Source organism: Podarcis pityusensis, assembly GCF_964106645.2.
Source record: "Podarcis pityusensis genome assembly, chromosome: 7".
Lineage (NCBI taxonomy): Eukaryota > Metazoa > Chordata > Lepidosauria > Squamata > Lacertidae > Podarcis > Podarcis pityusensis.
The window spans coordinates 30,074,140-30,100,624 of NC_138031.1; the positions used below are offsets into that span (position 1 = coordinate 30,074,140).

A 26,485-nucleotide genomic window follows, 5' to 3' on the forward strand; every position below is an offset into this window, starting at 1 on the left:
TAGATATTATAATTATATTTATCTTGCCAGATTTAAAGGGAAAGGAAACCCACTAATTTAAAATGGTTCTCCCAGGGCCATGGGATAGCTCTCATTGCTTCAGTGCCTTGGGCAGAATATGTGATTTTATATTTCTGCTTGTACAGGAGGGAGGAAGGCCAGTAAACTGAACATAGTGCAAATATAAACAATTTAACACAAATTCAGTTTGTGTTTTATTTATTATAAATGGGTGTTCCAGAAGTAAAACAAGTCATAATGTACCTGTGGCATGCATATGCTAGCGGAAAGCAATGTGTTTCAAAATGCATCTGGAAGAATACCTGAAGTGATTGTAAACTGCTGCTTTCAGTTGTGCTGAGTTCATAAGAATTGAAATCTTCAGTTGTTTGTTTTTCTAAGTATTGGAATACTTAAACCCAGCCATTCTGGCCAAATATCAGGGATGAATGAAGCTGTAGTCCAGCAACATATGGAGGGATTAAATGCAATTTTCTGAGTCTTTTGTTTCTTTAAATTCCATCTGTTTGTAATTCAGATGTTGTTGTTCAACATATTTATAAATGACTTTGATGAAGGAATTGAGGGGATGCTCATCACATTTGCAGAAGACACCAAAGTGGGAGGGATAGCTAATGCCACTAAAGACAGAATCGGGATTCAAGAGGACCTTAACAGATTGGAGAATTCTGCCCAAACTAACAAAATGAGTTTAAATAGGGACAAATGTAAGGTTCTACATCTAGGCAGGAAGAACTAGATGCACAAATATAAGATGGAGGACACCTGATTTACTAGTAGTACATGTGAAAAGGATCTAGGGGTCTTAGTGGACCATAAGCTTAACATGAGTCAACAGTGTGATGCAGCAGCAAAAAAAGCTAATGCTATTCTAGGCTGCATCAACAGAAGTATAGTCTCCAGATCAGTACAGTGGTACCTCGGGTTAAGAACTTAATTCGTTCCCGAGGTCCGTTCTTAACCTGAAACTGTTCTTAACCTGAAGCACCACTTTAGCTAATGGTGCCTCCCGCTGCCGCTGCGCCCCTGCTGCGCGATTTCTGTTCTCATTCTGAAGCAAAGTTCTTAACTCGAGGTACTATTTCTGGGTTAGCGGAGTCTGTAACCTGAGGTACCACTTTAACAGTAATAGTACCGCTCTGTTCTGCCTTGGCCAGACCACACCTGGAATACTATGTCCAATTCTGGGCACCATAACTTAAGATGCATGTTGACAAGACAGAATGTGTGCAGAGGAGGACAACTAAGGCGATAAAAGGTCTGGAAACCAAACCTTTTGAAGAGCAGTTGAAGGAGCAGGGTATGTTTAGCCTAGAATATCCATCTTCAAATATCTCAAGGGCTGTCACATGTAAGAGTGAACAAGCATGTTTTCCCCCGAACTGGAGGGTAGGGCTTGAACCAATGGCTTCAAGTTTCAAGAAAGGAGATTCCGACTAAACATCAGGAAGAACTTTCCGACAGTAAGAGCTGTTCGACAGTAGATCAGACTCCTTCTAGAGGCTGCGGACTCTCCTTCCTTGGAGGTTTTTAAGCAGTGGTTGCATGGCCATCTGTCATGGGTGCTTTAGCTGCGATTCCTGCATTGGGGTTGGACTAAATGACCCTCAGGGTCCCTTCCAACTCTACAATTCTATTATTATTCTAAGATGCCTGGTGTGGTGAGCATGGGTTCAGTTCTGTTCATATACAGACACTTTCCGCAAAAGTATTCTACAGGTATTAGTTTCCTCTAGGAAACTGCCCAAGACTATTCTGTGCCTACTGGCATGAGATGTCCCACGGGTGAAATGGGGAAATTGGTCAGAGAAACAGATGCAATCTTGAGAATGGATGGCATCTGTAGTCAAGATGAAGTGAAAAATATTGTCGAGGACAGCAAGGGCTGGAGCACTGACACATTAAAAGCCTTTTCAACTGCTTTAATTAGCAAGGTAAAATTATGTACAGTCAAAGTGCTTCAGCAAACAACGTTTTTAAAATTGAATTAGCTCTGCCTCTCTTGGAACTGTCAGCTGTCACAAATTTATGGTGTCACAACTGAAAAACGCATTTCATGAAGAGAGCTTTAATTTCTGGGCTTTTTATTGCTTCTCCGCACATACATCAAGCTAAAAAGCTATCAGCGTGCATTCTCCCTGCCTAAGTGGCACTGGCCTTACACCATGTGTCAAAAAATAAGTAAATGTGAGGGTAAAAAAAAAAATGCTTCCAAATTCATTCTGCTTTTATGACTGGTTTGGTTGCCGGACTCCAGAATACAGTTTACCTTCTTGCTAGGAAATCAATCCTCAGCTTGTTTCTTTACTTTTTCTTGTTTGAAATGATTTTAATTGAAATTTCGCCATATAACGCTTGCAGATACATTTTGGAATTACTTCACTCCAATAAAAACAAACTAAAAACCAACAAATATAGTACGTCAAAAGTCATTGCACACAAATTCACAGACAAAGTACATGACATATATACACAATAATTTTAACCTTGCATATGTTTCTCTCTCTCTCTCTCTCTCTCTCTCTTTGACAGGCAGATGCCAAAGCTCACATATTCCAAGCTCAGATCACCCTTTTCTAATCCTGGTGGAGGTCTAAACAATTGAATTCTTTAAGTGTAAGTGATCATGGCTGTATATTATATCCAGGAAACCATCGAGAATTTGGAACTAGGGGAGGGATTGCATCAGTAAGCTCTTAATGCATAAGCACTGTAATTACATTCCTGAAACTCATGTGTGTGTGTGTGTGTGTGTGTGTGTGTGTGTGTGTGAGAGAGAGAGAGAGAGAGAGAGAATGATATACCATAATTAGGCAATAATGTATGCTGTGGTCATTTATTAGGTAAGGCTGCATTCCCTAAGTACCACACTATAGACATTAATTAAGTAGTTAGTGAAGCCCATAGGAAACAACGCATCACCTTATTACTATTCATGAACACTTCCGTGATGCCTCTGCTATCAATTTTTAGGTTCCCTTGGCATGCAAGATAGGTGCTGTGCCATTTGAACTACTGTTCCATTTAATTTCCATCTGAAGCGTGGCTAACTCAGGCTACAATCCAAGTTCTCCTTATGCCAGGCTGTGGGGGGTTTCGATTGTGTGGGCACATCCCTCCACTCGCTTTGCAGCCTCCTCTTGGCTGCTGTCAGAGTAACACTTGCATCCCTCTGCTGGGATGTAGACACCCACCCCCTTCCATCCACCAAATGGGACATACCTGCCAGCAGAGCCTGATGAAAGTTCCCAAATTAGGTTGCTCCAAGGATGGGGCTGAGCTGGCCAATTGTCTTCTGTATCCTGAGGTGCTCTCGCAGCCATCATCAGGCCTGAGTGGGGCTCAATTATTTATTTCCTTATTTAAACTGCAGCTGTCCCAGGGATTGGGCCCAGTCTGCCTGCCTCCAACTTTCTGCAACCACCTTTGTGGGTGGGTGGGCTGCAAATGGGGTGGTAGGTCTGCTGCTTCAGAGAGCCTCAGTGGGGGCAGCAAGCAGTTTGGATTTTTCTGTCTACAACTTTGCAGGTCAATAGTTTTGAAGTCATGATGAGCTCAGGATGAAACATAAGGCCTAGTTTTCAGAGCACAGGAGACCTTGCGTGGACCCATGGCCTTTCTTTTCTGTGTTGAAATATGGTCAAATAGGTTTCTTTTTATTTGGCAAAAAGCCGTAGACACCTTCATCAGAAAACTCTCTTTAAGCAATGTATGTAATAAAATGTGGGTTACAATCTGCACAACTTTATATATACAGTGGTACCTCAAGTTATATACTTAATTCGTTCTGGAGGTCCGTTCTTAACCTGAAACTGTTCTTAACCTGAAGCACCACTTTAGCTAATGGGGCCTCCTGCTGCCACCACAGCGCGATTTCTGTTCTCATCCTGAAGCAAAGTTCTTAACCCGAGGTACTATTTCTGGGTTAGCGGAGTCTGTAACCTGAAGTGTATGTAACCTGAAGCGTATGTAACCCGAGGCACCACTGTATTCTGTCTGGGTAGGGTGGCTGAAATCTCTCCCAGAACATCTCAACTACTTAGGGACCCTGCATTTCCTAGGGTCTTTCCTCAGAGTGGGGGACTGTCGGTTTGGAGACCCAGGACTTGAGACACTTCTGTATGGGGGGGAGTAAATGAGGGGGAGGCCAGTACACAGAGGCAGCGTTTGGAGAAAAAGCAGTGGCAATTCTGTTTCAGGTGGCAATAAATCTTGCACCATCCCTGGTGAGTCTGTCAGGCAATGCAACAGTCGAAGGATATTTGAGGGGCAAAGGTTGGGATTTTCAGTTGAGCTATAAGGAGATGGTGGTAAAATGGGTGGCATTTGAAGTGCTCTCTCAGGACTAATGGAATCTGATGAGGACATTTTGTACTTCCAGTGCAGAAGTGTATGCCTGGCAGTCATGAGACTGGATTTCCAGTGTAGACAAGAAAGCGGCTGCCCTGAAGGAGAAGCAGAGGGATATGGAGGGGGAAGTCCTAAAAAGAGAGATCTTGGGGTGCAACAAGGACCAGAAGTCCTGCCAAACGGCACCCAGAGAAGCAAGAGGAAAGGGAGGAGAATGGGGAAGAAATCAAACAATTCTCCAAAAGCAAAATGTCTCAGAGCATGAGAAGGGACTGATTGACACTGTCAAAGGTGGAACAAAGTTCATCCGTGACAAATGGACACAGGAAAGAGCTCTGAGCTTAGCTGCCAGAAATCTTCAAGAGGGGAGGGCAAATCCAATGGAATGATAAGAATATGTACCAGGTTGCAGAGGTCAAAGGGATAATTTAGGAATTTGAGGCAACAAGAGGAAATTCCTTGTCTGAAACAGATTGTTGGATGATAAAATAACTAAAGAGGCTAAATAAGAAAAGGGCACCATTTGTTCTTATTTAAATAACTATTAATGATCAGCTTTATTTTTCCTGGAGACCCAAATACATATTCAAAAAGAAATAAAAAGCAAATCTCTGATTGTGTGTTCCTTGAAAAAGATAAAAATGAAAGGATGGTAACCTACCAGCATGTTTGCATTTGAAAAGTATATGTCTGTGTGCATATGTGTTCACATACCCATATTCAATGTAATTGGCTATGCATACGCGCCTCATTTACCTTGGTATCAAGCAAGGGGGTGTTGAAAAAGATGGAATTTATAGCATCTTTGTAGCTACAGTTCACACATGTTCACTGAACATTGTAAATTGGATTAGAAATAACGGCAACACCCTAATAAACAGAAAAAGGTGTTAAAACTGAGCTTTGACAGCTTGAGTGCATCTGCATCTCTGATTATCTCGTGCATGCTTTTTGCAATAATCTTTTGGACTGACTGATCCTGTTTTAGCGCATCTCCTGTGCTTATCTGTGGCTTTATGGTGGAGTCCTTCCTTTGTATGGATTTTCCTGACACATATTAAAAAAACATTATCCTTTTGCAGTACAGTTTTTTCATATTTTGACAGGGCAGAAACAGTGGTGAGAGCAAGCTTCTCTCAAGATCAGATAATCACAATGACACTAGCTTTGAAAGATGTAAGTGTGGAATGCTTATGACTTCGCAGCTTCCACTGGAGTCAAGTATTATTGTTAAGTTAGTCCAAAATAATAAGAGGCAAAACAGCCAGCAAAATTCCATTCCTTAAGATAAATTCACATTCTAATGTAGACCTTTTGACAAGCTCTAAACACTCCTTCTGGGGGGGAAACATTCTCTTTCCCTTGTAGGGTATCAGGAATGGATTAAAATCAGATACCCAAGATTCACACAGCCACCATCTAGATCTCTCTGTAAGCTTGTATATTTATTTATTTACTTGCATGTGAAAAGTGCAAGCTAAATAGTGTTCGATGTATTAAATGCCTTTTTGTTATATTTAGGATTTTTATCATAGCTCTAATACTTTGCTGTGGCAATTAATATGCAAGCAATCTCTCTATATATTTTTATGTGTTTGAGGAGGGGGTGCCGGCCTTCTTCATTCCCTGCATCCAGGAAGTGTTAAAAGCTAATCAAGCTTTCTAATTCCAAGAAATAGCCTTGGTGAGGTGATGGGGATTAAAGAACTCAGTGCCAGACGGAGCCCCTCTTCCTCAACAGATAAAGCCAGAGTAGAGAGTGGGGAATTGATGCAACTTAGAAGTACAGTCATACCTCGGAAGTCGAACAGAATCCATTTTGTAAGTCCGTTTGACTTCTAAAATGTTCGACTTCCAAAGCGCAGCTTCTGACTGGATTCAGGAAGCTCCTGCAGCCAATCAAAAGCCGTGGAAGCCCTGTCAGACGTTTGGCTTCCAAAAGAACGTTCAGAAACCAGAACACTCACTTCCGGTTTTTGATTGTTTGGGAGCAGGAACTTTTGACTCCTAAGGCATTTGGGAGCCGATGTATGACTGTAAAACACTAGAGAGCAATGTTCAATTTCTGTTTGAATCCAAGGCTGCAGCTATGAGAGAAACAAGACCCTTTTGATGGGCTAATGCTGTGAGGGCCTCCATTGTAGGCTCAGGATATATATGTGTGTAAATAAGCCATATATCATGAAGATACCACAATCTCTGCTATGCCTCATTCCAAAAGGAATCCTGGGTAAGTGCCGGGAACCCCTGGAATCTTGCACTGCTCGTAGACTGGGGTGGCATGCAACAATATGCATTTGTGAGCAGACTGGATAGCATTAAAAGTTGTCAATACATTCCTGTAGGGTAGTTACTGGTAGTGAAATGAAATTTTAGAGAAGTAAGCATCAGTGTTAAAAACTGCAGATCCAGAATCTGCAAATTAACCATCTTATCATAATCCGTCCACTTATATGGCAAATGCCGGGGGGGGGGGGGGATAAAGCATCAGATATGGACAATAATCCACTAAAATGTAGGTAATATTGGTTTTATAAAACAATACCAAACACCCCATCCTGTGTAGAAGTGCTGGACTGGGACTCCACTGTAACTAGGTTAAGCTAAGCTCTGCCATTTTCACACATAGATTTTCTCGCGTTAACAGCATTTACGTGTGCACAAGTTGCATTCGAGACATAAATACGTGCTTGTTAATATCACATGCATAACTCTGTGCAAAAGGCCACAATTAAATTGCACTAAAATATCTGTGAAATGTTAATCAGAGGTGCAAAAAGTGGCTTGTGTTACAATGCATTGGGAGTCTACAAAAATGTGATTGCTTTTGAGCACTCAAAGGGAACAGTGGTTTAATGCTGCCACCTTGTGCCCAAGAGTTGAACAAGCACATCTACAGGCAATAACTGCTCCAACATCACAACAGAATTGTTCTTTAAGCTCACACTTCTAGTTTTAAAATTTAACAAGCTTGTGAACTATTAAAAACTTTTGTTACCTATGAGAGTAGAAAATAATTACTTAGGAGTGAAGCTCACTCTAAATCAAACATCCCTGTCTCTTCATGAATTTCAGATCAGTTAATTTCAAATAGGTAGAGCTTGGTGCAATTAATATTTGTTTCATGAGGCTTGGTTTTTTTTCAATAGCAAAGATGGATAATTTTCAGTTCCCTTGGTTATTCAGAACTTCTGAGCCATCTTTGTGCCCCCCCCCCCCAGAATGGACATCTGCAAGGCGAGAGCCTGCTTCCACAGGAGCAGAACTGCTCATTGAGGTGTAGGGTCATAATGTTACTCTCTGCCATATGAAGGTAAAGGTAAAGGGACCCCTGACCATTAGGTCCAGTCGTGGCCGACTCTGGGGTTGCAGCGCTCATCTCGCTTTATTGGCCGAGGGAGCCGGCGTACAGCTTCCGGGTCATGTGGCCAGCATGACTAAGCTGCTTCTGGCGAACCAGAGCAGCGCACGGAAACGCTGTTTACCTTCCCGCTGGAGCGGTACCTATTTATCTACTTGCACTTCGTGCTTTCGACCTGCAAGGTTGCCAGGAGATGAAGAATGTAAGAGACTGCAAAAGGCCCATCCAGTTCAGCAACGTGTTCTTAGAGTAGCCAACCAAATGCGTCTATAAGAGGCCTGAAAGCAGGAAATGAGCACTATAGCACTTTCTCCACTTGTGATTCCCAGCACCTGGAATACAGAGACATGCTGTTTCCGACAGTGAAGGTACAATGTAGTCATTGTGGCCGGTAGCTTTTATCCTCCATTAATTTGTCTCTTTTGGAAGTTATCCATGTTATTGCTTAGTGCACAAGACCTTGGGATGGAAAAAGCAGCACATTCTTACTGCTACTTTAACTGCATAGAATCCCTTCACGCATGTGGCAAATGAAGGCAAATCCAGGCGATACATAGTGATTTTGGACAAACAAATCACTTGTGTAGTATTGTAAACTTGTGTAGTAGTCTCAGTTACTTTTGTCATATTCCTAAAAGCTTTGAGTGAGATCATATTGTGCCAGCACTCTTGAACTTTAACTGACCTGAAACAGGTATTGTATTTTTTAAAAACAGAACAGAACATTTGTTTCACTACCGTTGTATGAAAATGCTACCAAGCTTTTCAGGATCACCACAGATGTCCCTGGCTAACATGCAGCTATTTCAAATGGGTATATCTCATTTTTCCATGGTGTGGTTCAGCACCCAACCTGAATATCTGCTTTTAAAGCTCCCTTGCTGGATAAATACAGTACTGCAGCACAATGTGGCTTTTTAAAATGAGTATTTCTGAGTTTGACTACCAAACTGGGACATCTGAACCTTTTAAAATTGGCTGTTGCGTAGACAGTTAATGCAAATTAGTAGACAAATAGGTGTGTCAATTCATCTTCATCGATGTTATACTTACAACTTTTCCGTTTCTTGTTTTTATCCAGAGTTCTTAAAATATATTTATTTCCACTTCTAGGGTTGTAGCCAACTAAGTCCACCCCAGATTAAATGCACTGGAATTAATGGGTCTAAGTTGGTCATACCCATTAATTTCAATGGGCCTCCTATAATTAGAACTACTGTTTGATTCAAGCCCCATAATCCTATTGGTTTCCCTCTTTTTGATTAAAGTCAGACTATGGGGGGGGGATCCAGACTGTGGTTGCAATCCTCTACAACATACTTAGAAATAAGTCACACTGAAATTACGGGGGCTTACTTTTGAGTAGATATGCATAGGATTGCACTGTTAAGTTAGCTGCACTAGTGTCCCACTGAAATCCACATGAAAAAATTAGTGTGGTGGCTTGGTTCCCACTGGGGCTTAAATTCAACAAATTTCGTCTGGATTCATTGCTATGAAATACCATCATTCCCCTCTCTAAACTTGTTCACATGCAGACATTCTCCCTTGCTAGGGGTAGTATAGTAAGCTAAAAGACATAGCTACTAATCAGGAAGTGACTAGTTTTGCTTATTGACTCTGCCATGAACTCATCAGGTGCTATGTTGTGATACAGCATCATTCCAGGCACATTGGTGAGGAGAAATAGTGGTCAAGATAGCTGCCAGTCCAATCCCACAGCAACGCACCTGTGCAACCTCAAACAAACTCTCCCATTTTTCCATTAGCTTCATAATGGTGCCTCCAATTACCTCATGACGGTTAACGTAGCTGAAATGTTAGTAGTTCTGAAAATATAAAAAAGCAGGATTAAAATTGTAACTTCCGTCATGCCATATATTTAAAACACATGATTTCCCTCCTAGGAAATGTAACTTGATAAGGATGCTGGGAACTGTAGCTCTGTGAGGGATAAACAGTTTACATGATTCTTTGGGGAAAGTAATGTGCTATAAATGTGCAGTTTGAACACACCCAGCCTTTAAACCGGACTTCTTTGTAATGTCTCTCCCCCCTTTTTTGCTCCACAGAAAGAAGAACTCTTATCAGCGCAAATGCCAACGTCTTGTGAGGACTAGCTGCCCTCCATCCAAAAGCACACCCCCCCTTCTGTATCATGGGGCCTGGTGATAGCTTCTTAAGTACAGGGCTGCTTCACATCATTATATGGGGAAGCCTGGCAGCCATGGCAATGCTCCTGGTCTTCAGTTTTCTGCTCTTCCTATGCTCTAGCTGTGATAGGTAAGGTCTTGCTCAGGATACAATGTTAGGGTGCAGTAAAGGCACGAACAGGAACTGTGTTGTTGGACCCCTTAGACAGTGACAGCATCAGTGTGTGTGTGTGTGTGTGTGTGTGTGTGTGTGTGTGTGTGTAAAATCAATAGCGTGTGACCTCCACAAAAGCAGGACCAGCGGAACATAGCTAACTCCCCATGGTAAGTATAAGATTGTCAGGGGTGGCTGTCTAATTTTGTGTTATGCCACAAACCCCATGGCAGCCATTTTGTGTTCTGCCATCCTCCTTCTGCCCCCAATAGCAGCTGTTTTGTGACTGGCTGTTTCAGCACACACTCCAAATTCAAAATGTGCCCCCCCCCCAAAGGATGGAAACCCTCAGATTGGGCATCAGGCAGCAACCACACCAAATAAAGATTGTGGTTATAATTTCATAAGACACAAGTGTTTATGTTTAATATTGGATGCTGGGGGTCTAAAATGAGTGTCTTAAAATCAAGGAATGATTATGTTTTCGTGAACAAATCCAAGAGACAAAGTTCAGTTTTGCTGTACGTTTGAATTTGAACCAGAATTAATATCAATCAATTTTGCCTGTTAATGAGACCAGCATATAGTTCATCATGCATATTAATTATGGCTGCCCACTTTGCATTGCTGATTATTCAGACAACAGAGGCTATGTTCAGCTAGAAATATCCATTAAAATAAATAGCTTTGCCCTTTCCCTTGTTGTTTACATAAAATAGCAAGAGGAGGGGAAAGACTCTGAAGCTGCTGTTGAATTGGAACTGACTAAAATAACCCCGAAGAATGCTTACCAAAGTTTGTGACTGATAACTCCTGCCCTCATTTGCATGCTCTATCCCTGAAGTCTCTAAGACACTTCCAAGAGGATGAAAACTATAGACATTTTTGTAAGAATCGGTCTGCTGGGTATTTCTAACAAGATATGCAAATTCTAATGCCAGACATTATCTGGCAATCATACTTTAATAATTTAGCATGTTGTTAGGCTGGATTTGGTGTCAGGATATTTGTGGAGCAGGTACTTGCTGAGAAGTGCAATTAAACTAAATCCCTTCCTTCCTAGAAAAGTTACACTGATGCTATTGATATAATAATGGGTGACATTAAAAGCAGATGCTTTGTCAGAAAAGCTTCGGGGAGCAAATTAGTTACTGCGTACATGAATCATATTGTGTATTGCATGGGCAGCATCGTGGATTTTAAATGGCATAATTAGTCTGCTTTCAGCGAAATAAATTTTTAGAAGTGCAGCTACAGTTGAGGTGGGATTTGCCGCTGAGTTCAGAAGGGTGGTGAAAGGTAAATATCTTGCTTCTGAAACTCTCATGGAAGGGAACTTTGTGCCCTGTATGTTTGCAGCAACTTCCTTTGGTATTTATATGCATGTCCAGTTGATTTCAGAAAGGTGTTAGTTGGATTGGGACCAGCAAGTAGTCATCACCAACACTATTGTTTGAACTGCTATTTTATTTTAACAATGTACCTAAATCTTTGTTTACATTAAAGGGAGAAGAGACCCAAACACCAGAATGGGGACCATGAGAATCTGATGAATGTGGTAAAAATGAATCTGTCACTTATTATTGAAAGTGTTTTTTCTGTAGTTCATAACATATAAGAGGAAGACTAACATAGGATACCATTAGCTAAAATAGCAGTGAACCTTAAGACTAATAATCCATTCATTTGCTGATCATTATTTGAACAAACAATAGTTTAGTGTTACTGCATATGTGAACCTTATTTACCATATTGGCCTGAATATAAGCCACACTTTTTTACAAATTTGGGCTGTGAAAAGTTAAAGTGCGGCAAAGCAGCTCGGCTCCCCCCCCGCCCCCCGAAGCAGGACAGGAGCGCAGGGCAGCAGTTGCGCCGCCTGCCCGCCGCTCCCACCCACCAGAAAGGAGAAAGGGAAGGAGGCCGCTGGCAAAGTGGTGTGGCTCCTCCCCTCAGGAAGCAGCCCGGGTGTGGGGGGCAATGGCACACAGCCTGCCCTCCGCTCCCAAGCCTCCCCCGGTGCCGGCTTGGGGAGGTGGTGCCAAGAATGCCGTAGTGCCAGGAGGCGGGCCACATCCACAAATAAGCCTTGATTTTTAAAGGTGCGGCTTATTTGCGGTGTGGTTTATATTCTGGCCAATACGGTACTTACCTCAGAAGATTTATAAACCTCTTGATCAAAGAAATCTCCAAGCAGTGTATAAATAAAATTGTAAATAAAACACTGCTAAAATCCACAAACCAATTAAAAACAAATATACCTAAAACCACAACCATTACAAAGAAATGTAGGCAACTAAATTTTTCACAGGTGTCTAAAACAGTATAGAAGGCATGAAAATTAGAACTTATTCCATAACAGTCTTCTTCTTCGGCGATCCTTCGTAGCCAAGTAAGATTGTCTTCCATAAGCACAGTTTTAACAGTGATCCATAACAGTAATTGCTGAACAATAACTCTTCCCATAGCTGGTTCAAATGATATGCTAATCCATTCATTTTGCTTTGCAGCCTTCAGATAAGGAGGCATTTAGCCACTCCGTCACAAGTCTGGCTACAGATCCACTTGCCAGCAGTGAACAAAATGGAGGACTCAGTAATGGTGATGGTAAGAACTGACTTATCATTTATTTGATTTCACAGCACTCACAACAGCAAACGGGCACCATGCTTAGTGAGAGATAATGTGGAGGTAACATAAAAGTTCTATCTGTGTTGTTCAGTCTGTTATTTAGGTTATCACTTGGTGCTTCCATTATCAATCAAGGAACATGAATATGTGAATTAGCCAAGAGAGATTAGCAGATAGTTGAAATAAATAAATGAACCAACTATGCTTAAAAAGATAGGGATTTTGTTGGTAATTGTGTTGTGATTGGGTATGGGAAAACAATATTCAGGGAGACATCTATTTGTTTGCATAACCTGTATACATTTCATTGGCAATTGTAGTAATTTATCATATGCTTTTTAAATTAGTACCTCTAGGTCATATGTTTTAAGATAAGAAATGCCAGCGTACACAAGTGCTCTTACATTTCAGTCTCTGAAACATACTACTAAATTATAATTGCAGTGCTATCCTGAGGTAAAATTAACACATTTATATTCTTGGTGAACTAGATAGCTATAAAAATCCTTAATGATTCAGTTCAATCATTGTGAAGGTAATTGAAAAGTGAGTGAGTCTTCCTGCTTGGCTAAACATTTGAAATGAGTGTAACTTAAAAAAAGTAAAATGCTGAAAGCTTTTATAAACTAGAAACACAAAATAAATACATTTATATTCTGTGTCTTCCACAGCCTGGTATATTGGACTGACCTCCCTCTAACTATTAAATTTTAAAGATACATGATAGCTTGAAAGAAAGGAGGAACAGGTGTCAGACAGTGAAATCAGTGGCATGCACAAGGCCTGCCAAGAGTTTGTTTTTCAGAAAGAGAACTGCACACTGGTAACTCTTTTTAGTTACTTGTTGTCTTCTCAGGTTCCACAACCATTGCTGGAAACTCAACACTTCCATGCCATTGAAGATCTCTTGTAGAAGGATATTCTCCCTCTGCACCAGTAATTAATCACATGAATGAGCTCCACAAATTGAAAGGGACAGTGGAGCTGAGCAACTGGCCCCACCACTGAGCTCACACAGCACTAGACCCCTTATGTATACAAGCTGAAATGGATGTCTACGTAGGCTTCCATGGGAGCTGTACAATCAAGAGTTTCGGATTTTGTGGAAGCCTACATTTGTGGGTATCCCCAGCTTAGATAACTATACTTGGTGCATATTCTCAGGATATTGGGGTAGGGAGCCAGGGAGCCTCATTGCTACTTTCAACATGTGACTCAACAAGTGATGTGATTGTGTGATTATTTCTTCACATTGTATTCATTTCAAGGGCTCGTTCCTCAGCTCTCAAACACACGTTCTTCCCACCAATGCAGTTCACAAAACAATACAAGGCAACTAAAAATAATAATACATTAACAACAAAGTTCAGGCCAAACAGCAAATAAAAACAGAAGTAGCAATTAAAACATTAAATATATGACTAAGAGAATAAAATTACCTTGAGAAAACAAAGTCACCCCTGATTTGAGGTTACATTTGCACTATACATTTAAAGAAGTATCATACCACTTTAAACAATCATGGCTTCCCTCAAATAATCTCGGGAACTGTAGTTTGTTAAGCGTGCTGAGAGTTGTTAGGAGACCCCTATTCCCCTCACAGAGCTACAATTCCCAAACGTACAAGTGGTACACTTGTTAATTGCAGTAGCATGGCCAACTAGGTGATGGTAGTTGCATAGAAGTCACAATAACTTCGAATTCTATAATATCTGAACACAAAAGGTTCCCTTATTTAGGTAATAAACCATTGTCTTCTGACAATTTTATGCACATTTCTTGCCAAGTGATGCTGTATCTAAATTGCAAAGCCTAAAGACGATTAAGATGTCTAGGAAGGGGTGTTTCTTCAGCCTTGCCTCTTCTCTTTCCTAAGGGTTCTTTTTGACGAGAAAATCACCACCTTTAGTTAATCAAGACATTATCTAATACATGCTTCAAAGAGATCAAACTTTCTGTGCATAATCCCTATTAAAGGGGCTTACTTTGTTGTAGGTAGGAGTAAGAGAGGATCTTGTATAGTTGTTGCTTTCATCTTTGCTTGACTTAAATACTAGACTGAAAGATATCACAGGTTAAGCACCAGTGGAGGCAGGCCCATTAGGGCAAATGGGGCACCAGCCCACCAACTTTAGCCTGCTCTTAGCCAGTCTCCATCTGCCTCCCTTCTAATATATAGCCAGATCTTAGCTTTGTACTTCTGGGACTCAGCAGGGAGGAAGATGGAGTGCAGCTGGTGCAGAATTTGGCAGCCAGGTTGGACAAGACAGTTTGAGTATATTATACCAATCCTGGCCTGACTTGTACTGGCTGCCAATTAGTTTCTGGGCCCAATTCAAAGTGCTGGTTTTGTCCTATAAAGCCTTCAATGGCTCAGGACCGCAGTACCTCAAGGACCACCTCTCCCCATATGAACCAACCCAGACCCTACTATCATCATCTGAGGCCCGTCTTCGTGTGCCTCCTCTACGAGAGGTTTAGAGGGCGGCAACATCATAACGGGCCTTTTCTGCAGTGGCTCCCTGTTTGTGGAATGCTCTCCCCAGGGAGGTTCATCTGGTGCCTTCATTATACACCTTTTGGAGCCAGGCGAAAATGCTCCTCTTCAACCAGCCCTTGGGCTGATTAATATTCTACAGCCTTTTAAATGTGTTTGTGAGAGGTATTGTTTTGTTGTTTCTGTTGTAACTATTTTTTTGTGCTTTTATCTTGTATTTTTATCTTGTGAACTGCCCTGAGAGCTTTACATGAAAGGCAGTATATAAATCTAATAAACAACAACTAGAATCAGTTGATTCCAGGTCCTGTTAGTCTCCTTCCCTTCCACCCTAGCAGCCCCAGTGAGCACCAGTCACTGCTGGTTAGCAGACATAATCCAGTGTATCTGAGGACCTTGGTGGATATTTTTTTTCCTGGAACAGGATATTCTTTTTTCAGGTGTGACCCTTCTGGTTTCTACAATGGATGTTATATTCTGCACTTACATTAAAGGCTCATGTTGCTCATATTATGTATATTCCCCCCTCCTTAGTTCTCTCAGAGGATAGCACAACTGCTTGCATCCAGCCTTATGAAGAAGTGCAAACCTCTGCTACTGACCTCCTGGATCAACAGGACAGTCAGGGAAGATCCTTAAAATGTCATCAAAGCAGGGAGCTACCCAGAATTCCTCCCAACAATGCCATAGAAACTATTCTGTCTACAAGAAATACAGAAAACGATCAGGGTCTAGGTATGGAGGGCCCCTACGAAGTGCTGAAAGACAGCTCCTCCCAAGAAAATATAGTTGAGGACTGTTTGTATGAGACTGTGAAGGAGATAAAGGAGCTGGCAGCAACAGCTAGCACAGAGAAGAGCTGCGACAGCAAGCCCAAAGCTGCTGTGGTGGTTAACGGGAACCTCGATCATGTTGCCGAGCGTAAAGTTGAATCAGCTGAGTATGCCTCCGTGGACAGGAATAAAAAAAGCCGCCAGAGTGTTAATTCGGAGAGTCCTCTTAGCAACACCCCAGACCTGGAAGATGAAGCTCCGCCTCCAGTGCCTGCGAAACTCCTTGATGAGAATGAGAATGAGCAGGAGAAAGGAGCCAAGGAAGAGGAAGAGGTGGCAGAAGGGCCTAGTGAACCTGACAAGGTATACCTTATGTTGCTTAATCATTTGCAGAAGAGCATGCCACTGTATTGAGACCTGCTCATGATGTCTATGTGTTTGTCATAGGACATGCTGTCCTATATTAATAAATAATGGAAATAAGGGTGAAATATGTTCATTAGTCATAGGAGTCATAGGAGTTTTCAGGTGTTTCCTGCTGACCTTCTAATCAGACTTCCCAGCAAACAGGACCATTCAATAAATTTCTGGCATTTACTGTAACTTTTGATTCAATATTGTGTTTGTGCGCATGCATGGATGTTCATGCATGTACACAAGAGTGAAATAGTGCTGTAATGTAGGTGACTGTATGCATTTTGCGGTTATTTTGCTAGTATGAAAACAACCATTCGTAAATGTGTTTACAGAAATGTAAATGGTTATTATTTTCATCAATCCGATGCATTATTCTACACAAAAAGTAGAATAAAAACAACAACAATCCTGGCCTCCAAACCCCTGATCCAAGAAAGCCCTAGCTTCATTCTGATTTTGAGAAAAACCAAAGGTTTTTCTCCACTTCCACCCAGAAAAGCCCAGCTGCATTTTATGACATCATTTAAAATTAAATAGATTTTTTTTATTTTCCCATCTTCCAAATCTTCTCTCAGGCCTGTCAGCCTGTGTTCCTTTCAGATGTTGTTCATAAAACCACTTCCTTGAAACTGACTTCAGCGGGGCTTCCTGTAACCTCTGAATGGCACACAGCACTTTTGAAGCTGCATTCTCTGGGTGCTTGTCAGCTGATTGGCAGTGAAGGTGTGCATTCAAATGAGGTTACTTTCTTTGAACTTTGACAGCTATCAACCATCTGCTGTCAGGTGATTCCCAGATGAGTGCTCACACCCACCAGTCAAAGTTTGCCCACAGGGTTGGGGGAATTACGGTAATTTGGGCTCTGACCTACCAGCTCTTCCCCATCCCTGGAATATATATCCCATGAGGCTAAGAAGTGGTAGGTACTCACTCTCTTTATGTAAAAATGCCTTTGGTTGTTGTTGTTTTTCCAAATTTGCCAGTTTTGAGTATTGTATGTTGCCTGTCTCAAACTACTGAAATTTAAATTATGTCGACCCATCCTCAAAGTTTTAACTGAACATTTATAATAGCTTAGTGACAACATATTTTTAAGGCCTTTTTTGAATGGCTGGTTTTATTTTTATGCTGCACAAGGTAGAAATCCTAAAGAAAACTGTGGTAAATTATGGTGAGATAAATTAGTTGTTGCGGTAAACAACTAATTATTTCTTCAGAGTTTTTTATGTGTTGCCTTGTAGGCCTCAGTAACTGAACTGAACCTACCGATCTTTCTAAAACTAAAAAATATATATTAATTATCCAGTTATGGAATGTAGGTGTATTGGTATGATGCATTGAAAAATCCAAAGGAAAATATTCTGATTGGCCAATCAGCTTCATTTTAATTGTGTACATACATGGACTTCTGCTGACATAGTCATATTTCAGTAAAAGTTTTTTAAAAATCTAGTAGAACTGGACTGATAATGTTGCTGATCACCCCTCCTTATGCTGCTCAAGCTCATAACAAACGTTTTGCCGCATCTAAAAGCTCTACTTACCTTACAGCTGTTTATCTCTGAAACTGCAGTGTGGGTTTTAGCTAATGTTGAAATGCATGAGTATGAAAATGACCATTTATGATGTACTAATTCCTAGAGGCAGGGTGCCTATCACTGCTATCTGTTAATAAAGCTTATTTTCCTGTCTCTTTCAGAGGCTTAGTTCACTGTCCTACAAATCTCGAGAAGAAGACCCATCTCTTACAGAAGACGAGGTGAGTTTCTTTCTGCATGAAATTTAATAATTCTGCATAAGTGCTGCATCATTAAGAAGGTCTGAGAATGGTGGGCAAATCTGTGCAGTAAAAGATGCCCCCCCTCCAATGCAAAGGATTATTTTTGTTGGGCGCACATGGAAATCTGAAATCTGTAGCATTTTCCGTGTTTTATAGTGAAGCAAGGCATTCTCTGTACGAGGGGCTCGCCCCTGGCAATTTAAGAAGCATCAGCCTGGTACAGAATCATAGAATTGTAAAGTTGGAAAGGACCCCAAGGGACATCTAATACAGCCCCCCCCCCCCCGCAATGCAGGAATCACAACTACAGCATCCCTGACAGATGCTGACAGATGACCCAGCCTCTGTTTACAAGCATCCAATGAAAGAGTCTACCACTTTCCCAGGAAACTGTGGTTTAATCTCTTGACTTCAAACCATGATATCAAAACTTGGAGGAAGCCCACAAACATGGTGCTCATCCTTAATCCAACAAACCATGGTTTATTGGGCCATAAATGTTTATGACTGATTCAGCCTATATACCACAGCATATTTCTCAGTGAATAATGAAGCCATAGTATGAACAATCGATGTGCTATTTTCATGTATTTAATTCTTCCCCTTTCCCACCCTCCTCTAGATTTCAGCAATGTACTCTTCTGTAAACAAACCAGGCCAGGCCACCAGAGCACTGGAGTCTACATACACCTGCATTCCTGAAATTGTACCTCAGAAGTCACCATCTATTTGCAGTGGTCTTTATGCCAGTGTGAAGGACTTGGAAAATACCCCAAACCTTACCGCCATGCCTCAGTCAACAGACAGACTAAATGGGGAATTAGAGCCAGACTATGAAGCGATTCAGACTATAAACCGTGAGGAAGACAGAAATGTTTTGGTACTGAACAACAGCCAATCAATCCTCCCACAAGAGAATGACTATGAGAGTATTGGGGATTTGCAACAGACCAAGGACATCACTAGGCTTTAACTATGTAAGATGCAAGACTCTGGGAACTGATGATTGGCTGTATTTCAGAAGACCCAAGGTGGATTCACAGTCAACATTTTATCACTTACAAGCTTGGCTGACAGCTTAGCATACAAAATTATCTCCACTGAAAACAAAAAGTATTTCATGTCAAGTGAAATGAAAGCTCTGCCTGAAATGTTTGATAAGCTATTGTCTGCTTTACACATGGAAATCACCTTCTAGATGTAACCTCACTATGGGGGGAAAGCAAGGGATATTGCTCCTTCTGAAGAACAGAGAAAGGCAAAGGGGAAGAAAAGAGGTGTTTTTTTAAAAAAAAACAAAAACCTAAAAACACAACCCTTAGAATGTTTTGCCAAGATATGTGATGCCATTTGACTGCTCTTGTAGGTACTGGTTACCACCATAAAGTATAGATATAATCAAAGCTGATGGTACTGGAAAGGCTTCCATAGAGAGACATGTATTTGGTAAAAAGAGTTTAATGTTTGCCACTTGCTGTGTGTGTGTGTGTGTGTGTGTGTGTCCATGCCTGTGTTATATGCATGCACACGCACACGCACACACGCACACACACAAGATTTTATTTTTCTTTAAAAGGGTATTTTGTCATCTATTGGGGGGGGGGAGCGGACAAGTTGTAAATTCTCTTAGGATATTTTCACACATGCACCATTTGTAGTGTTTGGCATGCATCGTATTGTTTCACTGTGTATACATGCCAGCTTCCAAACAGCTAATTTGCAGCAACATGCTTAATGCAACCATGGAGACTTTTGTCATTGTAAGTCAACAAGGAAGCCTGACCTTAATCTTATGCTTCAGCTTTTGTCTTGCTCTGCAGAGGTGGGAAAATGCTAGGAGAGGGCAGGGAGATGGTATTTTGGGAAATCTGCACATCACGTTTTGAGGAACTACAGTTAAATATTGTTGAACGTGGTTTGCACTTTTGTTTGCTGTACTGCATACAGCATGTGGCCCTTTAGTTGGTGATGGACTGGAAAATCCCATCATCCCTAATCATTTTCCATGCTGGCTGGAGTCCACAACATTGGGAAGTGGGGAATGTCCCTGGACTATAGTATGGTACTGTCATTCACAAGTGATCTATTCCCACAATGATTGAATAAAACTTGTAGAATCCATTTCTTATCCCCTGTAAAAGTACACTATGATTTATTTGCATTTAGAACCTCCATTTTCTTAATGGAGATACAACTATAATGCTTTAAAGTTTAGGATTTAATACACGTACACATCCTACCTTTCACTCACAGTCACTTTGCTTTTGAAACGTACTGCATTTCATTGTTTCCCCAAATAGGTGGCAACATTTGCATCAAGTGTGCATCCCACATAGAAAGGTACTAGATGCAATCTTAAGAAATATCATTTTTTAACAAATGAAAGGGGGTAAGTAAAACATTAGACATGGAGCTAATTAGTGAGCAGGTTCAGAGATGACTTCAGAGTATTCAGTATACTAAAGTTTAAAGCAAACTGTAAACACTAAGTTGTTTAATTAAGATGAATGTTAATGCACACAAGGAAAAATAATCCTTACAGATTCAAGATTACTCTCACTAATTTACAGTTTCCATTATTCTCAGAATTACTCTGGACAACATTCACACTCGCTAAACCAATTTAAAGCAGAAGCCAACTTCTTTATATTCAGGCAAGACTGGAAAGTTTTGAAGTAGCAACCAGAGCACACGGCAAGAAGTATTTTTTTTTTTTAAACAGGCTGCTGAGAGTCATTTGTTTTTCACATGTGTTGCTGCTTATGTTTTTTTTTTCCTAGACCCATGTAGGAAAAATACAATGTGTGAAGTGTCTGTCCATGAGAAAACATGCTTTGTATAAACAAACAGAGGTCAACTTCCAAAATGTTGCATGTCTTGCTTGCTGATCCTCTTTCTACCACCCCCTCTCTATTACCTTACCACTACGCTTAACTTTTGTATACATACAGCATCCTCCCTAATGCTTTGTTCACTTGATTCATTCAGTTTGCAAAAGGAGTAGCTGCAAATGTATTGTTGCATTTATAATAGTATTTGTGGTGCTATGCTGTAAAACGTGAAGGAGAGTCACACATCTCCAAACATTCAGACGCATGTGGTGGACTTGGTTTAGACAGCTGCAACTGGGTGAAATAGCCCTAAGGAATTAGTGTTTCCAGGCACTTGGAAAGATTTGCTTTTTTTTAATGCATATCCATTATTTAGATTGTTTTGGACATCTGGTTCAAATTTCCAGAAGATGCCTTGTAGCTGACTTGCAGCCTTAGCCTTAGCACCCATTCAAGTTTTTGTGTAAGCACTAATGATAACATCAATTGCCATGTGATAGCTTAGCTGCATTAACCTGCTATCACAAGTTGTTGCCATATGAATTGGGTACCCATTCAAGTAGAGGCCATTTCAAATGCTTTATGCAGCAGCAGTAATTGTCCCCATGGAGTAAAGAGTTTTCATACTGCTATCATATTTCTGGTATCATCTACAGTGGCATGCCATTAAGTGGACTTTCTCTGCTTTGGTGGTGATCTATGTGCTAAGCCAACACTACATGTCATCACTATTGTCTAGATTACCTCTTATGTGGAGGCTGTTTCATGTGGCAGTCATAATATTTATACCAGCCTTTAAACAAAACTTGAAGTACAAGCACACAAGCCCTTAGGATGGTATTCAGTGAAGTTTTACTCAGAGGAGGCCCACTGAAATTAAGGAACATGACTTATCCACACTTACTTTTTGCCCTATCCTTTCCAGGCACACTTTAAAGCTCTGCTTTTCATATAAGAATAGACCTGTAGAGTTGGAAGGGACCCTGAGGATCATCTAGTCCAACCCCCTGCAATGCAGGAATATGCAGCTGTCCCATACGGGGATCAAACCTGCAACCTTGGCGTTATCAGCACTGTGCTCTAACCAACTGCACTATCCAGGCTTGTTAACCAATTGAGCTATCCAGACTGAGCACTCGTTCCAGAGCTTTCGCTGTGGAAACCTGCTCTTTTAAGCTGTAGTGCCACAAACAGCAATTCGAGTTTTCTGTGGATTGCTGTTTGCTCTGATTCAGCATTAGAGAGCAGGTTTTCATAGGGAAAGCCCTGGGGGTGGGAGGAAACAGAGCACTCATGTGGAGCTTTAAAGCATGGACTGTGCCTGGAAATTGCAGAGGAAAGGTAAGTGTGGGTAAGCCCTAAATTAGGTCCCCTAATTTCTATGGGTTTACCCTGAGTAAAATTTATTTGAATACCAATGCCTGGTATTAGCATCACTCAACCAATTACTGTGGCATTCCAGATAGATATGCCTGTTTATCTATTTGGAATTTAGGAATCTTTGTTTGTGAATGATTAGAACAATATTTTCCTGGAAGCCCTAGTAAGGTATGTGCAAAAAAGCTGGCAGTGAAGAAGATCCCTGCTGTGGGGATTGTAATACCAGGTTCCAGGATTCAAACTTCTCTTTTGTTAAGGCTAGCTCTTCTCTGGTGGCAAGTAGGTGTGTTTCACCCACCGTGTTGCTCAGGACATAAAACACTGTGCCTTTAGAAATCCACCTTCTATGAAGTCTTCTGGTTTCCTGGACAGTTTCTCTTCATCAAAAGTATACGAGGTGCTTTCTCTTTAATTTTTCTAAGGTGCTTAATTAAATATCCTGAAAAGCTACTTCCTTGTATATGTTGCTGGAAGCTAATGTTTCTAGAGGGAACATTTTGTTTCCTCTAGAAATTTCTACTTTGCTTAAGCTTGGAATCCCATATGCTCAAGATGGACTCAACAGGCTGGAATGACTGACTTGAACCAATTGAGGCAGATTTTTTGTGTTGTAAACTGACTACTGTATCTCTCTCCACCTGATGTTGAGTTGTATATTGCCAATGTGTCATTCTGTGTTTGTATTAATTGTGTGGAGTAATGTTTTGGTGTAAGAGAAAGATAGAACAAGCCACCTAACTAACCTTTGAATAGGCAGACACACACACACACACACACACACACACACACTTACTTACACTAGCTATATCTGTGCGAAAGTTTTTTCAAGGACTTAGATCTACTCAATTCCATTTGATGTTCTGAATTGAGACCATGTTAGTTTTGCCAGCTGCATGCCAAAAGCCAGCTATAGCAGTATATGTAGTACTTGCTGCATTTTCCATAATATATCAGGAATTTGCTCCTCTACAGAAACATTTCTGAAAGAGCTCTTTTTACACACAATGTTAAAGTTGTATCTTCTAGCATGAATGGGCAAGACTTGACACCTGGGAGAACCACTGCGAGTGCCAGGCTAGATGAAGGAACAGTTTGACTCTCATACCCGCCAACATTTCTTTGATGAAAATAGAGACATCCTATTCCATAATAATAATTTTATTATGTATACCCACCCATCTGACTGGGTTGTCCCAGCTGCTCTGGGAAACTTCCAATATAGATAAAAACATAATAAAACTATACAGGGTTGCCTTCAGATGTCTTCTAAAGGTTGTATAGTTACTTATTCCTTGGCTTGAGGGTTGCATAACTCCATACTATCTAACTTTTCTCCGTTGAAATTAGGGACATCCTACCATACCCTCTAATATTTATCTGATAAAAATAGGGGTGTCCTATGGGAAATTGAGACATTCCAGGATCAAATCAGAAACTGGGACAGCTTCTGTAAACTTGGGACTGTCCCTGGAAAACAGGGACACTTGGAGGGTATACAGTAATTAACATATATATGTATAATTAACATATATAGTCTCATAAGAAGTACTACATTTATCTTAGCAAAAATACAGAAGGGTTAACTTGTTGCTACATACAAAGTTAATGTTAAGTTAATCACTCAAGAATCTCATCATGTTAGCAGTCATCAAGAAGTCGTCTGTGTGCGTACACATTTCGTCCCCAGTATTCTATGACTTTTTAATACTATCTTACAGTGAGATAGCATGGAAATAATTGTCTGTTCTTTGCTTTTGAAAGGTGCTATGCCACATAAGGTACAGTTTTTAAAAATAGTGCATTTATGTATTTTAAATTGTGTTGTGCATCTACAGCCACAGGTGATGCTTTAGAGTTAGGTAACCGGTTTTATTGAGAATAATTTTCCAGCAATCTCCTGAACTGGTCAATGAACTCAGTCTTGTCTACAGTTCTTTGTGCATGTTGATACACACAAGGAGTTGCTGAATGAGCAGTCTACCTTTCGTTATGATGGATGGGATAGAAATGCATGTCCAAAGGAATGCATGCACTATCAGCTTCCTCCATTCAAATGAATGGCGGACAATGGTTTACAACCCAAGAAGTGGTTTTACAGCTGAGCTTTTGGGATTGCAAACAATTGCCCACTTGCATCACTGACTGTAATGGGGTCTAAGTGCTAAATCGCAGCTGCTGTGAATAGAAATCACTAATCATTTTTACTACTGTAGCAATTTCTTATACAATAGGTGAGGCTTTTTTCACAGCCTGTCTGGTTATGGTTTTATAATCTATAGAGTTTTATACACTGAGCAAGCAGGCAGTAAAGTAGTTTCATTTTCAGAAATTATACACCACAAATTGCAGCTTGGAATAATTCTAGGTCTTGTTCTACTTTTAAAATAATTCATCATCATGACTAAGGTATGGTTATATCAGTGGATAAATGCAATGAAGTTCCCTTAAATATTTCTTGTAATTGTATGTACAGTCTGATGTAATTTAGCGATTCTGTTTTCCTAATATTGTTCATTTAGTATTCCTAGCCAATTTAACATTTGGCTGCTGAAAGCACAGTAGGCAATTATGTTTATTGACTGTAAATAAGGACCAACTTCTGTATAACTGCATTGGAACAAGAAAGTGTGGCTCAAGAAATACAGTTCAGTGATATATATATATAAAAAACACTTTATTTATGTATTGCAGGACCCTCGCCCTATCGTATCAGTGGATAAATCCCTTCATTTTCTTACTTTGCAAAAGGTCTTTGTGTGTTCCCATTTCAAAAGGCAGATCATAAGGCATATGGAGTGCTATTTTTCCAGAAAAAGAGGCACCGGAACTCACCATGAATGTCTTGTTCTCTTATAATTGCAATAGCGCCTACCAGAGAGGTGCCAGAACTGAGTTCCACTGAGTTCCAGCTGGTGAAAAAGCCCTAGGCATATGACTTGTGGATTGTTAGAGATCTATGTAAATAGTGTTTAAAGGGATAAAGGTTTTGTACAGAGATGAAACACATATCCAAAACCCCACTATGGAAACTATATTTAAAACCCACTTAATAGTGTGGAATAAAGTACAATAAAAATTGCTTAAGGGAATGCATGCATCTTTTTCTTGGTGTGCTAGGAGTTTTCACAATTCTTTTGACTCCTTTTTATAGAACATGAATAAGAGGATTCATAAATACATTTTCATGAGTGTGTTTATTTAAAAGTTTAATATTTCATCTGCACTAATAAAAGCAAGAAGTGTTATGCTCTTAATTGAGAACGAAAGGTAAGTGGTGAGGTAACAAAGTTTGCTGATGATTGTAAATTGTTCAGGGTAGTTATAGCAAAAAAAAGAGATGTAAGGCGCTCCAAAAAGATCTCTCCGAACTGGGTGAATGGGGAGTAAAATGGAAAATGCAATTCAATGTAGTATTAGAACTCGGGGCCATCCAATGAAACTGAATGTTGAAAAATTCAGGACAGCCAAAAAAACAAAGTACCTCTTCGCATAGTGCATAGTTAAACTTTGGAATTCACTCCCATAAGCCATAGCAATGGCCCCAAATTCATGGAGAATAAAAACTATCAGTGACTGCTAATCACAATGTTTGTGTTGTCCCTCCATTGTGCCTCTGAACACTAGTTGCTGGGATTCATTATTGCACTCGGGTCCTGCTTGCTTCCTACAGGCATCCTGTGACAACGGGATGCTGGACTAGATTGGCTTTTGGCCTAATTCAGCAGGGTTCTTATGTTCCTAAGCTCAGTTGATGGATGCAAGTATATCTGGGCTGCGCTGCACTGTAATGCCTTGAGCATATGTATTTTAGGAGGACATAAAGCTTGGACAATGCATCCCATTGGGACTTTTCCCCACACCCCCCCACTCCAGTACCTACATAGCGGAGAGAATATATTGTGATCTTCTTTTGTAGGGAAGAACTTTCAGCCTACTTCTTATAGTAAGGGGAAAGATAGGAGCTACCTGGGTTGGCTGCTCAAGTTTATCATTTCATAGGCGTGGGGTGCCAGTTACCAGGAAGCACATACTGTATTACATGCACTGCAATCCCATGCACTTCTCAACAACTTTGGCAAAAAAAAAAAGCTCCACAACTTTTGTGTCACTTTTTGAAATAGGGCAACCCTAGCGTAG

The 26,485-nt window shown here is 40.6% G+C and overlaps 1 protein-coding gene across 8 annotated transcripts in view; it reads left to right on the forward strand.

The window, feature by feature from the left end:
- The window catches only part of PAG1 (phosphoprotein membrane anchor with glycosphingolipid microdomains 1), a 102,742-nt gene extending 77,310 nt beyond the window's left edge, over window positions 1–25,432 (forward strand). For 3 of the 8 annotated variants that reach the window (XM_081013527.1, XM_081013528.1, XM_081013529.1), the window contains 7 exons: window positions 2,554–2,637; window positions 9,805–10,015; window positions 11,546–11,597; window positions 12,550–12,646; window positions 15,702–16,303; window positions 18,057–18,116; window positions 18,760–25,432. In XM_081013527.1, the coding sequence (XP_080869653.1) occupies window positions 9,891–10,015; window positions 11,546–11,597; window positions 12,550–12,646; window positions 15,702–16,303; window positions 18,057–18,116; window positions 18,760–19,110 (1,287 nt within the window). In that variant the 5' untranslated portion in view covers window positions 2,554–2,637; window positions 9,805–9,890 and the 3' untranslated portion in view covers window positions 19,111–25,432. The remainder of the gene's footprint in view (window positions 1–2,553; window positions 2,638–9,804; window positions 10,016–11,545; window positions 11,598–12,549; window positions 12,647–15,701; window positions 16,304–18,056; window positions 18,117–18,759) is intronic. The other 5 variants (XM_081013533.1, XM_081013534.1, XM_081013532.1 and 2 more) reach the window with 2 other exon arrangements.
- Window positions 25,433–26,485: the final 1,053 nt, after the last annotated feature.